General features: G+C 37.1%; 1 protein-coding gene across 4 annotated transcripts in view; it reads right to left on the minus strand.

Moving 5' to 3' along the window:
* Window positions 1-16057, minus strand: part of LOC137250526 (allatostatin-A receptor-like) — a 361545-nt gene that overhangs the window by 14171 nt on the left and 331317 nt on the right. For all 4 annotated transcript variants that reach the window (XM_067783486.1, XM_067783484.1, XM_067783483.1 and 1 more), the window contains one exon: window positions 1422-1497. In XM_067783486.1, the coding sequence (XP_067639587.1) occupies window positions 1422-1497 (76 nt within the window). The remainder of the gene's footprint in view (window positions 1-1421; window positions 1498-16057) is intronic.

A 16057-nucleotide genomic window follows, 5' to 3' on the forward strand; every position in this document is an offset into this window, starting at 1 on the left:
GTATTCTTGCAACAACAAAACGTTAAATACATACATAAATACATATGAATATACAGATTTTCGAGAAAAGATATTGTATGTGTTTGCCAAAAGGGGCTTCATTTCGGATATCAACATCTTAGGTTGTCAGATCTTTCGCGTTCAACGCTAACTCGGCGTCAGGATGAAAAAACTGTCAACCAAATTACTGATACGAATCGCTACGTTTAAATAACTCTGACTGAGTATGAGTACACGACTTTTTATATCATGATCCGAATATATTGGGGCATATTCATAATCGAAATAAATTGTGACTAAGTTTGTTGAAGCATTTTTGACAGAGAGCACATATAAAATTGTCGTATCCGTGGTTCTCGCAGTTCGATAATATGCAATATAAATATCCCAGGTTACAAGCAACAATCGCCTAAGTCTCAAACTCCACGGATAGGTACCGCTGTAGCTAGGCCGGGTTTGTCTGGGACTTAGGCTTTTATTGCTTGGGATCACAAATCTTTACCGTTAATTCTGTTGTCGATTAATTTATCGGATTCTCGCAAAGCAATATTGTATTGTCATCGGATTTATACATGCGTGCAAAATCTCAGTTCAATCGGACACCGGGAAGTATATCAAATTTAACTTGCAAGATTTGATTACAGACAACAGCCAAGTTAAACTAAATAAAAGCTTATAAAAAGGGCAGCCATCCCCTTTTCCAAAAATTTCAACATTTTCTAATTTTACTTATAATTTCATTTAGAAAGTAAAACACCATAGATATCAAACTCTTTTTTGAAAAGGTTTAGCTTATTATGTTCGTCTACGAACCTTTTGTTAAGTCTTTTATATAAATGTGGGCGTGGTTGTTAAGCGATTTCGTTAATTCGAACCACTCCCAATAGTAAAGGCAACCTCTCTGCCGAATTTTGTTATGCTAGGTTGAACGGTGTTTGATTCTGATTAATAATATTTGTAAAATTGATTTTGGGCGTCATTTTCAAAAAGTTTTTCAAATTTTTATCGAGAGTCTCAAGATCAGTCGTATCAAATTTCAAATTTTCCCAAATGTTATATATAAAAAGTACGAGTGGTTATCATGCGATTTCGCTCATTATAAGTAGCGATGGGGGATGAGTGTCAAGGAATAAGATATCTCAATATTTATTCAAGTTATCCGACGGACGGACGGACGGATATGGCTAAACCAATTCCTTTTTTTATCCTGAGCGTTTTATATAGTATATATCTATATTTTCATAATTCGATTCGTTTATGCCGTTACGTTGAACGGTTATTTTGCCAAAGTTAATATACTCTGTGTGAGTATAAAAACTTTAATAAGAAATTGGATCCTCATTAAAATAAAAGCCTTTGAACCTAAACCTAATTAACTTAATGTAGACAGTACTGAAGTTATCGACTCATATTCAACTTACATGTATGGGAAGCCAGCAGATGGCAAACGCAAGTACAACAATAACTACCATACGAGTAACACGTCTTTTGCCTTTTCTGTAAAGAAGAAAAGAAAAAATAAATGGAAAAATAAGTACGTACAAATTATAATTAATTGTACAAATTAATGTAAGTATTTCCCAATTATAAACAAGAGCGCTTTAACATTCCGTACATTGTGTCTTAATTAGAAAACAGAAGAAAAAAAATATCAAAGATATTCACCGAACTGAATTCGTGGTTATTGTGATAGACTAACGTCTTGTCTGAAGTATGCGCCCGCCTCTGCGCAGCTAAAACCAAGAAACAAGAAATACAAGGAAAGCTGGACGCCGAAAGGCTGCAATGACGACAGACTGTCAACGATTTCGCAACTCCATCCTCACACCTGCTCTCTGAGAGCACTAGCCAACCGGACGGGCACTTCGTTTTGCCGACAAGGAAAAAAATTGTTAGCGGCGAGCACGGCCAAAACATCTGGTACGATGAAGAATTCCGCATTGCAACCGAAACAAAAGACGCTGCTTACAGGGCTACGTTAAAAGCGCAGGCAACAATAAGAGTGTGTAAACGCTGCCGCAAGTTTAAATATATTGAAATATAATTTAAAAAAAACATACCCAACAAAGACATCAAAGCAAAGAAGACTTGCCCATACATCAGAGGGTGTTCAAGAATTGCAAAATCGATAAATCCCAAAGCATTTGAACACAGGCAATTGAAGAAACCATGGCATAAAGGCGGCTATAAAAGTAACGAGCACCACATGATTAATTACACTTAAGTGCGAAATCGTTCACTTTTTGTTAGCGAATAAGGGAACGTACCCAAATTACGAGACCCCTTTAGGGGGGAGTGGGGTTTCTTTAGGTATTACACCTGGTAATAGGGGGGAGGGGAGGGATTGAGATTTTATCACGTAGTCAATAATCTCTAGAAAATCTTCCATTTTTTTGTGGAGTTTATTTCGCGTCAAAAATTTCGGAAAATCACCAGAAAAACGTACACGGTAATGCAGTGGAGGACGTGTCTCGCGTGCGACCTCTGCAGGTCCTCTCCAGGAGACCAAAAGAGAGCTTATGTATCGTAGAGCAAAGCGCGGAGTGGATAGACATAGAGGCTGTCGACGAGATGTATCTCAGTGGATTGATGCTGGAAGCGTATTCGTTAAAGTTGAATTAGATGAAAAAAAAAAAACAAATAAAAAAAAAACACTTTATAAATTAAGTTGTTGTTCAAATATGTTTTTAACTACAAATTTTTCTTCTTAATATCATTTTTTCTTCTTAAATTATATGTATGAACGCACGCTTCGCGTAACGCTTCGGGTGCCGAATTAATAAAAAAAAAATATAAATCAAATAAATTTTTTTTTTAAGATAGCAAAAAATAATTTAAAATCATATATTTTATATTCACTTTAACGTTTTTATGTATGCCACTCTTTTTATACCATAGAATTAAAAACAACCTTGATTTTCGGAATCAGGGGGTGATTTTACGTAGGAATTTCATAATGGCGTCTCTGGTGCAGAAAAAAATTGGAATTTGTGATCCAGTGTAATTAAAAATAACAATAATGTTACGTATACGCAGCGGTACTCGTCTTATCAGGTGGTATTGATATGCTTGCGTATACAGTAGTTGGTGGGCTTTTAATAACACTGCGTGCAGCGGCGTAGGTGTGGTGGTAAGGTGATACACCTACCACACCGAGGGTGCTGGGTTCAACTCCCGGGCAAAGTAAGAAAAAATGTAGAAAGAAGTTTTTTCAATTCGAAAAAAAAAATTATCCCAATCGGGGTCGCCCCTCGGAAGTAAACACTCCGAGTGCATTTCTGCCATGGAAAGGTTCTCAGTGAAAATGCATCTGTCTTACCGATGGGTGCTGTCCATGTTAAAGAGTAGAAAAATCCATTTGGAACTGGGCGGGACAACTGAATCAATTGCGGCCACAAGAGAATGCCCACAAGGAGGTGTGCTCTTCCCTCTCCTGTGGACCCTGGCCATAGATGACCTCATCACAGGGATGCACGAGGAAACAATATCAGATCGCATGCAACAGGCCCTTCGCTTCATAGATAGGTGGTACGATACCAAAGGATTGTCTATCAATCCTAACCAAACTGCCATAGTGCCCCCGGAGAAGATCCCAGAACCATCCCTGGGTGGTACAAAAATAAAATTCTCAATGGAGGCAAAATACTTAGGGGTCACACTGGATGGAACCCTCACGTGTAGTGCTCATTTGGATGCTATCCTAAACAAAGCAACAACAGCTTTCTTCGTCTGTACTCGACTCTACGGCAGAACATGGGCGATATCTCCAAAATGGTATACTGGATATTTAATACTGTTCCAAAGCCAAATGTTTCCCTTGTTTGGTGGCAGAAGGCCACGCAAAGAACGGCAACAGCAAAACTAAGCAAACTGCATCAACTATTTTGTATCCTTATTCTGATAGAGAAAGGCAACACGCATTAAGACTCCCAAAAATTTCGCAGTTGAAGCCAGGAGACATGATAGGGCATATGAAAGTAATATGAAAATTCATAGGAAATCCCACATTACAACTGCGTGACGCAATGTCCCTAAGCTCAGAATCTCACGGAACTTTGAAATGTCCATTATGGACAGGACCCACTGGGAAACAGGGAATCCCTACAATTACCCTGACTCAGAGGTCTGGTGCACGGATGGATCGAAATTCCACGACGTAAGAACGGGATCTGGCATCTATGGGCAGAACTTCAAGAAATCGATACCAAATAAAAGAAAGAGAGTCGTCGCGACTGGACGTGTTTATTTTCGCTGCGCTTTTATTTAATTTTTGAAGGCTTTTGTCAGCATTAATAGTTTTATTAAATGCTCTACTTTATGTGGTGATGATGACCATTTAACATCATTAATTTGTTGTGCAAAAACTCATAATAAGTGTGCAGATTTAAGTTCAAGCACTTTGAATGATTTGATTAATAATAAAAATTTGGTATACAGATGTGATAGCTGTGTTGTTGGTCTGCCATCTGTTATGCTGTCCAAAATTGATGTGACCCAGAGAAACCTTAGTGCTCTCAAAGGTCTGTTTAAGTCGTTGAATTGTGACGTTTGTGTGAAGAAGAAGAAATCTCATACTAAATCCGAGAAAGCGAAGAATGTTATTGTAACGCGCTCAAAAGGCAAAGTAATTGAACCGAATCATACACAAATTTCAGTAAATAAAAGGCAGGTTGATGCCAAGTTTCTCACTCTCCAACTTCCTAATTCGACTAATGTTGTTCCTGTAATTGAGTGCCTTGCTGCTGATGGTGAAGCCTCTGCCATGGCCGTGGGTGTAAATCAGGCAAATCAAAGTTTGAGCTTTGCTAATGTCGCTGCTACTGCTTCCAATAACGCTGTTACTCTTCCTGATGTTGCTGAACCCGGCGCTCCGCTCAGTATTGCTAACTCAAGTAGTGCAAATAACAAAGCAAAACAAAACAACATGAAAACTAATCAAAAGGCGCGTGCAATTGTTTTTGGGAGTAACTCTAATGCTGATTTGGATGTTAGGGTGCGCTATAAATGGCTACATTTATCATCGTTTAAACCTTCGGTGGATGCAAATGCAATTATTGATTATGTTTCAAAAGTTGCTAACATATCTCCTTCCCATGTGCGGTGTCAAAAGCTTGTTAAGAGAGATGCAGATACACAAAAGCTAACTAATGTCACTTTCAAGTTTGGTATCGCCGCTTCTAATTACAATAAGATTATTTACGCATCAATTTGGCCATACGGAGTAAAAGTAAGGCCGTTCCGTTTTTTTCAAAGGGCTGTGATTCAGCCCTGGCACGTCGTGAGTGTTAATGCGACTTCCATTGGTCAAGCATCTACATCTTGCTCAAATAATAATTTCCGCCTAAGTATTTATTTCCAAAATATGTCAGGCATGAGAACAAAAGTTTCGGATGTTTACGCGGCTACTTCTAATTCTGACTATGACTTAATAGTTCTGGTAGAAACGTGGTTTACTGCGGATTTTTCTGACAGTGAGTTTTTTGATAAAAACTTATATAATGTCTATCGCAAGGATCGTGATAGTTTAAGCACTGGACTATCCAGAGGACGCGGAGTCCTAATAACTGCTAAGAAGAAATTTATTACTCCCATAGTTCCTCCTAATATTGATAATCTTGTTGTGGATCAATTAATTATTCACATTAGAGGTAAAACTGGGTTCCTTTATGTTAGTGCTTCCTATATACCACCAAATAGTACTGATAAGCTATATGAAGATTATGTAAACAATATTATGTACGTATCGAAGACTAATTTGAATTCGCAATTTTTTGTACTAAGTGATTATAATCATTTGGAGTTATCTTCCAGGTGAAAATGCTCTTATTCCAACAAATGTTAATTACGCTAGTGAAATGCATATTGTTGATAATTTTTATAATCAGTTGAGCAGAGCTCACATAGTATATTAACTTTGATTGGATAACGGTTGGTTGTACAGGTATAAAGGAATCGAGATAGATATAGACTTCCCTATATCAAAATCATCAGGATCGAAAAAAATTTGATTGAGCCATGTCCGTCCGTCCGTCCGCTGTCCGTCCGTCCGTCTGTCCCTTAACACGATAACTTGAGTAAATTTTGAGGTATCTTGATGAAATTTGGTATGTAGATTCCTGAGCACTCATGTCAGATCGCCATTTAAAATGAACAATATCGGACTATAACCACGCCCACTTTTTCGATATCGAAAATTTCGAAAAACCGAAAAAGTGCGATAATTCATTACCAGAGACGGATAAAGCGATGAAACTAGGTAGGTGAGTTGAACTGGTGACGTAGAATAGAAAATTGGTAAAATTTTGGACAATGGGCGTGGCACCGCCCACTTTTAAAAGAAGGTAATTTAAAATTTTACAAGCTGTAATTTGGCAGTCGTTGAAGATATCATGATGAAATTTGGTAGGCACGTTACTACTATTACTATATGTATGCTTAGTAAAATTTAGCGAAATTGAAGAACGACCACGTCCACTTTTAAAAAAAATTTTTTTAAAGTCAAATTTTCTCAAAAAATTTTATATCTTTGCAGTATATAAGTAAATTATCTCAACATTCAACTCCAGTAATGATATGGTGCAACAAAATGCAAAAATAATTCAAAATTCCAAAATGGGCGTGGCTCCGCCCTTTTTCATTTAATTTGTCTAGGATACTTTTAATGCCATAAGCCGAACAAAAATTTACCAATCCGTCTGTCCTTCCGCTCGGCCGTTAACACGATAACTTGAGCAAAAATCGATATGTCTTTACTAAACTCAGTTCACGTACTTATCTGAACTCACTTTGTATTGGTATAAAAAATGGCCGAAATCCGACTATGACCACGCCCACTTTTTCGATATCGAAAATTACCAAAAACGATAAAAATGCCATAATTCTATATCAAATACGAAAAAAGGGATGAAACCTGGCATTTGGATTGGTTTATTGACGCAAAATATAACTTTAGAAAAAACTTTGTAAAATGGGTGTGACACCTACCATATTAAGTAGAATGAAATGAAAAAGTTCTGCAGGGCGAGATAAAAAACCCTTGAAATCTTGGCAGGAATACTGTTCGTGGTATTATATATATAAATAAATTAGCAGTATCCAACAGATGATGTTCTGGGTCACCCTGGTCCACAATTTGGTCGATATCTGGAAAACGCCTTCACATATGCAACTACCACCACTCCCTTTTAAAAGCCTCATTAATACCTTTAATTTGATCCCCGTATCGTACAAACAAAGTCTAAAGTCACCCCTGGTCCATCTTTATGGCGATATCTCGAAAAGGCGACCACCTATACAACTACCACCACTTCCTTTTAAAACCCTTATTAATACCTTTAATTTGATACCGATATCGTACAAACAAAGTCTAGAGTCACCCCTGGTCCATCTTTATGGCGATATCTCGAAAAGGCGACCACCTATACAACTACCACCACTTCCTTTTAAAACCATTGTTAATACCTTTAATTTGATACCGATATCGTACAAACAAAGTCTAGAGGCACCCCTGATCCACCTTTATGGCGATATCTCGAAAAGGTGTCCACCTATAGAACTAAGCCCAACGCCCTTTTTAAATACTCATTAACACCTTTCGTTTGATACCCATATTGTACAAACGCATTCTAGAGTCACCCCTGGTCCATCTTTATGCCGATATCTCGAAAAGGCGACCACCTATACAACTACCACCACTTCCTTTTAAAACCCTTATTAATACCTTTAATTTGATACCGATATCGTACAAACAAAGTCTAGAGGCACCCCTGATCCACCTTTATGGCGATATCTCGAAAAGGCGTCCACCTATACAACTACCACCACTTCCTTTTAAAACCATTATTAATACCTTTAATTTGATACCGATATCGTATAAACAAAGTCTAGAGGCACCCCTGATCCACCTTTATGGCGATATCTCGAAAAGGCGTCCACCTATAGAACTAAGCCCAACGCCCTTTTTAAATACTCCTTAACACCTTTCGTTTGATACCCATATTGTACAAACGCATTCTAGAGTCACCCCTGGTCCATCTTTATGCCGATATCTCGAAAAGGCGACCACCTATACAACTACCACCACTCCCTTTTAAACCCTCATTAATACCTTTAATTTGATACCCATATCGTACAAACACATTCTAGAGTCACCCCTGGCCCACCTTTATGCCGATATCTCGAAAAGGCGAACACCTATACAACTACCACCACTTCCTTTTAAAACCCTTATTAATACCTTTAATTTGATACCGATATCGTACAAACAAAGTCTAGAGGCACCCCTGATCCACCTTTATGGCGATATCTCGAAAAGGCGTCCACCTATAGAACTAAGCCCAACGCCCTTTTTAAATACTCCTTAACACCTTTCGTTTGATACCCATATTGTACAAACGCATTCTAGAGTCACCCCTGGTCCATCTTTATGCCGATATCTCGAAAAGGTGTCCACCTATAGAACTAAGCCCAACGCCCATTTTAAATACTCATTAACACCTTTCGTTTGATACCCATATTGTACAAACGCATTCTAGAGTCACCCTTGGTCCATCTTTATGGCGATATCTCGAAAAGGCGAACACCTATACAACTACCACCACTTCCTTTTAAAACCATTATTAATACCTTTAATTTGATACCCATATCGTACAAACACATTCTAGAGTCACCCCTGGCCCACCTTTATGCCGATATCTCGAAAAGGCGAACACCTATACAACTACCACCACTCCCTTTTAAACCCTCATTAATACCTTTAATTTGTTACCCATATCGTACAAACAAATTCTAGGGTCACCCCTGGTCCACCTTTATGGCGATATCTCGAAACGGCGTCCACCTATGGAACTAAGGGTCACTCACTTTTAAAATACTCATTAATACCTTTCATTTGATACCCATATCGTACAAACAAATTCTAGAGTGAACCCTGATCCATCTTTATGGCGATATCCCTAAATGGCGTCCACCTAAAGAACTACGACTACCTCATAAAATACTCTTTAATGCCTTTCATTTGATACACATTCCAAGGTTTCCCTCGGTTCATTTTCCTACATGGTTATTTTCCCTTATGTTGTCACCATAGCTCTCAACTGAGTATTTAATGTTCGGTTACACCCGAACTTAACCTTCCTTACTTGTTATAGTTTGCAATTAGTTCAAATTAATAATTTTGTAAACTCGCTTGGCAAAATCTTAGATTTAATTTTTGTTAGGAACGATCTAAATTATAATTTGTCTCGCGCCTGCTGTCCGTTGTCCAATACAGATAAGCATCATGTTCCATTAATACTGGAGCTTGAATTTTATGAGTTTGCTGTTAATTTAATAATAATGAGTGCGGTTTCAATTATAGTTGCTGCGATTTTGTCTTAATAAATAGTATGATTTCCAATTTTGACTGGCAACACCTTTTTAATGGGCGTAATCTCAAGGATTGTTTTACGTTATTTAAAAACAATGTGTCAGAAATAGTAAATAATAATATCCCGCGTTTTCCCGAAAGAGTGTATAAGTTGCCTTGGTACACCAGGAATCAAAAGAGACTTAAAAACTTACGTAATCAATTTCATAAGCTCTTCAAAGAATCTGGTAGCCCACAGTACAAGCAACTATACTTAAGGTATGCCAAAGAGTTTAATTGCCTTGACAAATTTTTATATAAGCAATATATTCATAATTTTGAAACGAATATTAAATCGAAAATCGTTTTGGAATTTCATTCGCTCCAAGCGCTCATCTTCGGCAGTTCCCGTGTCTGTGTCTTACAAAAGTAAGAATTCCACATCGTCTTTCGGCAAATTTAATTATTTTGCTGAATTTTTTAAGGCGAATTTCGTGAGTGATGAAACACGGAATGACAATGGTGATATGTTCAATAATAAATATACCGTCTTATCTCAACTTGTGCTCATTAGTTCTTGATATTGATGACGTTACTTTGGGTATTAAGGCTATCAAAAATTCAAAGCAATGCGATTATCAACAATTTTCATCTTTCTTTTTAAAGCAATGTGCGGTTTCTGTTGCGGAACCTCTAATGTATTTATTTAATTTATCACTAAAGTCTGGCATTTTTTTGGATGAATGGAAAATTTCGTACATTCAACCAATTCATAAGAGTGGCAATAAAAATGAAGTTTCAAATTATCGTACAATGTCTAAATTTCCTGTTATACCTAAATTGTTTGAGAAAACTGTTATGGCTAAAATATCATTCATGGTTAATCCTTATCTAAGTTCTTGTCAACATGGTTTTGTTCCAGGACGTTCCACAGTGTCCAATCTCACTGTATTTTCTAATTATTGCATTTCATCATTCACGGATGGCTGTCAAGTTGATTGTATTTGTATTGATTTATCCAAAGCTTTTGACAGAGTATCGCACTGCGTACTATTGAGTAAGCTAAAAAGATGGAGATTTCATTCCTCATTTCTACAATGGATAAGTTCATACTTATCCAATAGAGTCAATTTCGTCGTTATTGACGGTGTGGAGTCAGCACCTTATGTGGCTACATCGGGCGTACCTCAGGAAAGCATCCTTGTTCTACTCTTTTTCATTATGTTTTTCAATGACGTAAGTGCTTGTTTTAAACAATGTCGTCACCTCATGTATGCTGATGATTTAAAAATCTTTTTGAAAATTAAAAAAGAGTGATGTTTCCATTCTTCAAACTGAACTCAATGATTTTAATGCTTGGTGCTGTAGAAATAAGCTCGCGCTCAATGTCAATAAATGTTACAGTGTTACATATTCTAAATTAAGAAATACAGTGACTTCGACTTATCTTGTTTCTGATACAGCTCTAGTTGGGGTAAGTAAAATAAGGGATTTAGGTGTTGTGTTTGATTCATCATTCACATCATAATTGCCTTATTGGCATTTATTAAAAGAAACGGCTCCGAATTTAAGGACCCATATAATAAGAAGCTGTTGTATAATGCGTTCGTTAGATCTAGGCTTGAATATGCTTCCATCGTATGGAGTCCTCACTATGAGGTTCATAATATGAGGATTGAACGTGTTCAGAAAACTTTTATGAAGTACTATTTATCTGATTTAAAACTCGACCAGCCCCTTCCTACTTATTCTTCAAGGTGTAAGTTAATTAACCTTCATTCCCTGGAAAGTAGAAGGGCAATATCCACAATTATGTTCCTTTATGATATTGTTAATGGCGTAATCGATTGTCCAATAATTATTGAATCTTTGAACTTCCATGTTCCACAACGTAATTTGATTTTCTTTATCGCGACAATGCTTTAAAAATATGCTCTTTTCTGCCTTAAGTTAAGTGGTTCTTTACTATATATAAGTATATGAATTCTTATGTAATCTAGTCTGTAGGATAGACTAAATAAATAAATACATAAATACATAAATGGGATGCTATCCTACCATATTTCAGGCAGAAATCCATGCAATAGAAGTCTGTGGTAGAGAATGTCTGCGGAGGGGCTCAACATCAAATAGCATCTACATTATGTCGGACAGCCATGCGGCCCTGCGTGCCTTCCTACACAGTCAGTTATATCAAAGATAGTGGATGACTGCACTGAAATCCTTAATGAACTGGGAACCAAAAACAACGTTTTGTTAGGATGGGGTTCCAGATATCAGGGGCATGAAGGTAATGAGCATGCAGATTACCCAGCAACACAGGGTGTTATAGCAGCATTCTATGGTCGCGAACCCTTTTGTGGTATTACAAAAGCACACGCCAGGGAAACTATAAGTATCTGAGAAACTAAACAATTCAGACGTCACTGGGTTGACTGCCCAGGGCAAAGACAGGCCAAACTCTTTATACTTCCAGCAACGAAAGTATTAGCCAAACTCATTAATCTAAGTACTCTCATTGGATCCTATTCGGCTCTACGATATCACCCAAGTAAACTAAATCTATCCAATACCCAAATTCGTCGTCTCTGTGAGCTGAAGGATGAAATGCCGATTCACATTCTCTACGAACGCGTCGCTCTGGCTTGGCAGAGACTCCCCCAACTAGGTGGTGTGACTCTTAATCCCTATGTGCTATGGAGTAAAAAGCCTGAAGGGGTACTTAGATGCATCAAAAGCCTCCAGATACAAAATTAGGCTGAAAGGTCATGCACAATAGATCTGCAGAAAGGTCGCAGTGCTTCCAGGCCTAGTAATAATTATAATAAGAAATACAGATGCCTTATTGGAAGAGAAGTTTGGCCTAAATCTCCTCGAAGGTAAATCGCGCCCTGTATTTGTTTATTTTACGAGCTTATTAATATTCAATCTGTTCGAGAATATGTATTCTAAAAAATGAAGTGAAACGAACCGAAACAAAAAAATTGAAAAAGAAATAAATTTATCATTATAAATATTAAAATAACAAACTTAAGTGTTTTTATATATAATGTGTTATATTAATTAATGTTAAAACAATTACTGAACCAAATATTATCTTCACCAATTTATGTAATATATTAATATTATTTATGCTCTTTTTAATAATTTATGTTCATTAGAGTGTCAGCTATTTAAAAAATTTTGATTATAAACTAGCCTGCAAAACGATTTATTTACGACTCAAAATGAGCTTTTGATACAGTAAATCACGGCACATAACTGCAAGACTTAGGAGTGTCCTCCTCTTCATCCAATCTGAAAACTGGAAATGAAAATTATCTCTCTGGACGGCAGGCATCGGTGCAATTGGGGAACGTTACATCGAAGTACAGAAGAATTTAATTCTTCTATCGAAGTACATAAAAATATGAATGAGTTACCTTTTTATCTCCCTAGTATCTGCAGTTCCTTTGCCTCGCAAAACTTGATATTATCAATGACCAAATTCTCGGAGACCCTTTTTACAACGTGATCAAAACAAAAGTCGACCATATTGGAAAGCCATGTCGATGGCATTACGCTACCGACTATCCTACATCCAAAGATCCTGTTTGCTAGGTTCAATCCGTATATCTATTTTGGCGATCATGTATACGCAATAGGCCGGGTCAATTTGTGGGGAAGCAAAAAAATCGCCCATTGCTCTGTGAAATTCATATTCTAGGGATCAAAATAAGAAACTTTGCCGAAGGAACCATACCTCTAAAACGAATTCTGATGTCCCCCCTTTGGGTCGTAGGGGAAAATTTTGAAAATCCCACTTTTAAATGCCTATGTTTTTTCTTTTTGGAGTTTATTTTTCTCTTTAGAAATTTATTTAGTCAGAACATATGTATGTAAATGAAAAAATGAATTTGACTTAGTAATAGAAAAGAAATTTAAAAAAATTATTAGAAATTAGCGTTTTTACAACCCCCTTTTAAAACCAAGGCATCACTGTGATGCATTTGCATGTCGTAAACGTAGTTGTGTGGGTTTTTTATTCAACCTTTTTATACTCAGTTGAGCATAGCTCACATAGTATATTAAGTTTGATTGGATAACGGTTGGTTGTACATATATAAAGGAATCGAGATAGATATAGACTTCCATATATCAAAATAATCAGGACCGAAAAAAATTTTGATTGAGCCATGTCCGTCCGTCCGTCCGTCCGTCCGCCCGTCCGCCCGTTAACACGATAATTAGAGTAAATTTTGAGGTATCTTGATGAAATTTGGTATGTAGGTTCCTGAGCACTCATCTCAGATCGCTATTTAAAATGAACGATATCGGACTATAACCACGCCCACTTTTTCGATATCGAAAATTTCGAAAAACGGAAAAAGTGCGATAATTCATTACAAAAGACAGCTAAAGCGATGAAACTTGTTAGGTGAGTTGAACTTATGACGAAGAATAGAAAATTAATAAAATTTTGGACAATGGGCGTGGCACCGCCCACTTTTAAAAGAAGGTAATTTAAAACTTTTGCAAGCTGTAATTTGGCAGTCGTTGAAGATATCATGATGAAATTTGGCAGGAACGTTACTCCTATTACTATATGTACGCTTAATAAAAATTAGCAAAATCGGAGAAGGACGACGCCCACTTTTAAAAGAAAAATATTTTTAAAGTAAAATTTTAACAAAAAATTTAATATCTTTACAGTATATATGTAAATTATGTCAACATTCAACTCCAGTAATGATATAGTGCAACAAAATACAAAAATAAAAGAAAATTTCAAAATGGGCGTAGCTCCGCCCTTTTTCATTTAATTTGTCTAGGATACTTTTAACGCCATAAGTCGAAAAAAAATTAACCAATCCTTTTGAAATTTGGTAGGGGCATAGATTTTATGACGTTAACTGTTTTCTGTGAAAATGGGCGAAATCGGTTGATGCCACGCCCAGTTTTTATACACAGTCGTCCGTCTGTCCTTCCGCATGGCCGTTAACACGATAACTTGAGCAAAAATCGATATATCTTTAATGAACTTAGTTCACGTGCTTACTTGAACTCACTTTATCTTGGTATGAAAAATGAGCGAAATCCGACTATGACCACGCCCACTTTTTCGATATCGAAACTTACAAAAATTAAAAATGCCATAATTCTATACCAAATACGAAAAAAGGGATGAAACATGGTAAGGTAATTGGATTGTTTTATTGATGCGAAATATAAGTTTAGAAAAAACTCCGTAAAATGGTTGTGACACCTACCATATTAAGTAGAAGAAAATGAAAAAGTTCTGCAGGGCGAAATAAAAAACCCTTGAAATCTTGGCAGGTGTTACATATATAAATAAATTAGCAGTATCCAACAGATGATGTTCTGGGTCAACCTGGTCCACATTTTGGTCGATATCTGGTAAACGCCTTCACATCACTCCCTTTTAAAACTCTCATTAATACCTTTAATTTGATACACATATCACCCCTGGTCCACCTTTATGGCGATATTTCGAAACGGTATCCACCTATAGAACTAAGGCCCACTCCCTTTTAAAATACTCATTAACACCATTCGTTTGATGCCCATATTGTACAAACAAATTCTAGGGTCACCCCTGGTCCACTCTTGTGGTGATATCTCGAAACGGCGTCCACCTATGGAACTAAGGATTACTGCCTTTTAAAATACTCATTAACACCTTTCATTTGATACCCATATCGTACAAACGCATTCTAGAGTCAACCCTGATCCACTTTTATGGCTATATCCCTAAATGGTGTCCACCTATAGAACTATGGCCCACCCCCCCATAAAATACTCTTTAATGCCTTTAATTTGATACACATTCCAGGGTTTCTCTCGGTTTATTTTCCTACATGGTTATTTTCCCTTATGTTGTCACCATAGCTCTCAACTGAGTATGTAATGTTCGGTTACACCCGAACTTAACCTTCCTTACTTGTTAAAAAATGAATGTATCACTGTGACACAATTGCAGATCGTAAAATTGCTTGTGTTGTTTTTTTAAGCCACCACAAGACACAGTAGGTAGAATTGAAATTGCCCCTACCCAAAAGTTCGATCCAAAGGGAAGGGGGGGACATCAGAATTCGTTTTCGAGGTATGGTTCCTTCGGCAAAGTTTCTTATTTTGATCCCTAGAATATGATTTTCACAGAGCAATGGGCGATTTTTAAATCGACCCCCCTAATACGCAAATGTCTTGCTGGCAGCACTTCGGGTTATTTTAGCAGTACACCGCTCCATCTTTTAGGTGCAAACCTTCGCAAATTGTCATTCGCACCCTCTAACTTCCAGTTTCAATAGGGCTGAACAAGAGGGAAAGGCGTGCCAGATGCATTGGTTTCACATTGCAATTGTAACAAGTAAGGGAGGCTAAGTCCGGGTGTAACCGAACATTACATACTCAGCTGAGAACTTTGGAGACAAAATAAGAGATAATCACCATGTAGGAAAATGAACCTAGGGTAACCCTGGAATGTGTTTGTATTAAATGGAAGCTGTTAAGGAGTACTTCAATATGGGTATCAAAAGAAAGCTGTGCTGATGAGTGGTAATTTTTCTCTGGGTGACGAGCGTCTCGAGATCATTTCATGTGTACAACATTTTTTGAATAAATATACGAATTTTTCGATTTGTGTCGTGCTGCTAAGTTGCAAATTTTTTTCGAAGGAAAGTGAACATAAACACCGAAGTTTGTACACTGTTT

Source organism: Eurosta solidaginis, chromosome 4 (genome assembly GCF_040869045.1).
Source record: "Eurosta solidaginis isolate ZX-2024a chromosome 4, ASM4086904v1, whole genome shotgun sequence".
In the NCBI taxonomy this organism is placed as follows: Eukaryota; Metazoa; Arthropoda; class Insecta; order Diptera; family Tephritidae; genus Eurosta; species Eurosta solidaginis.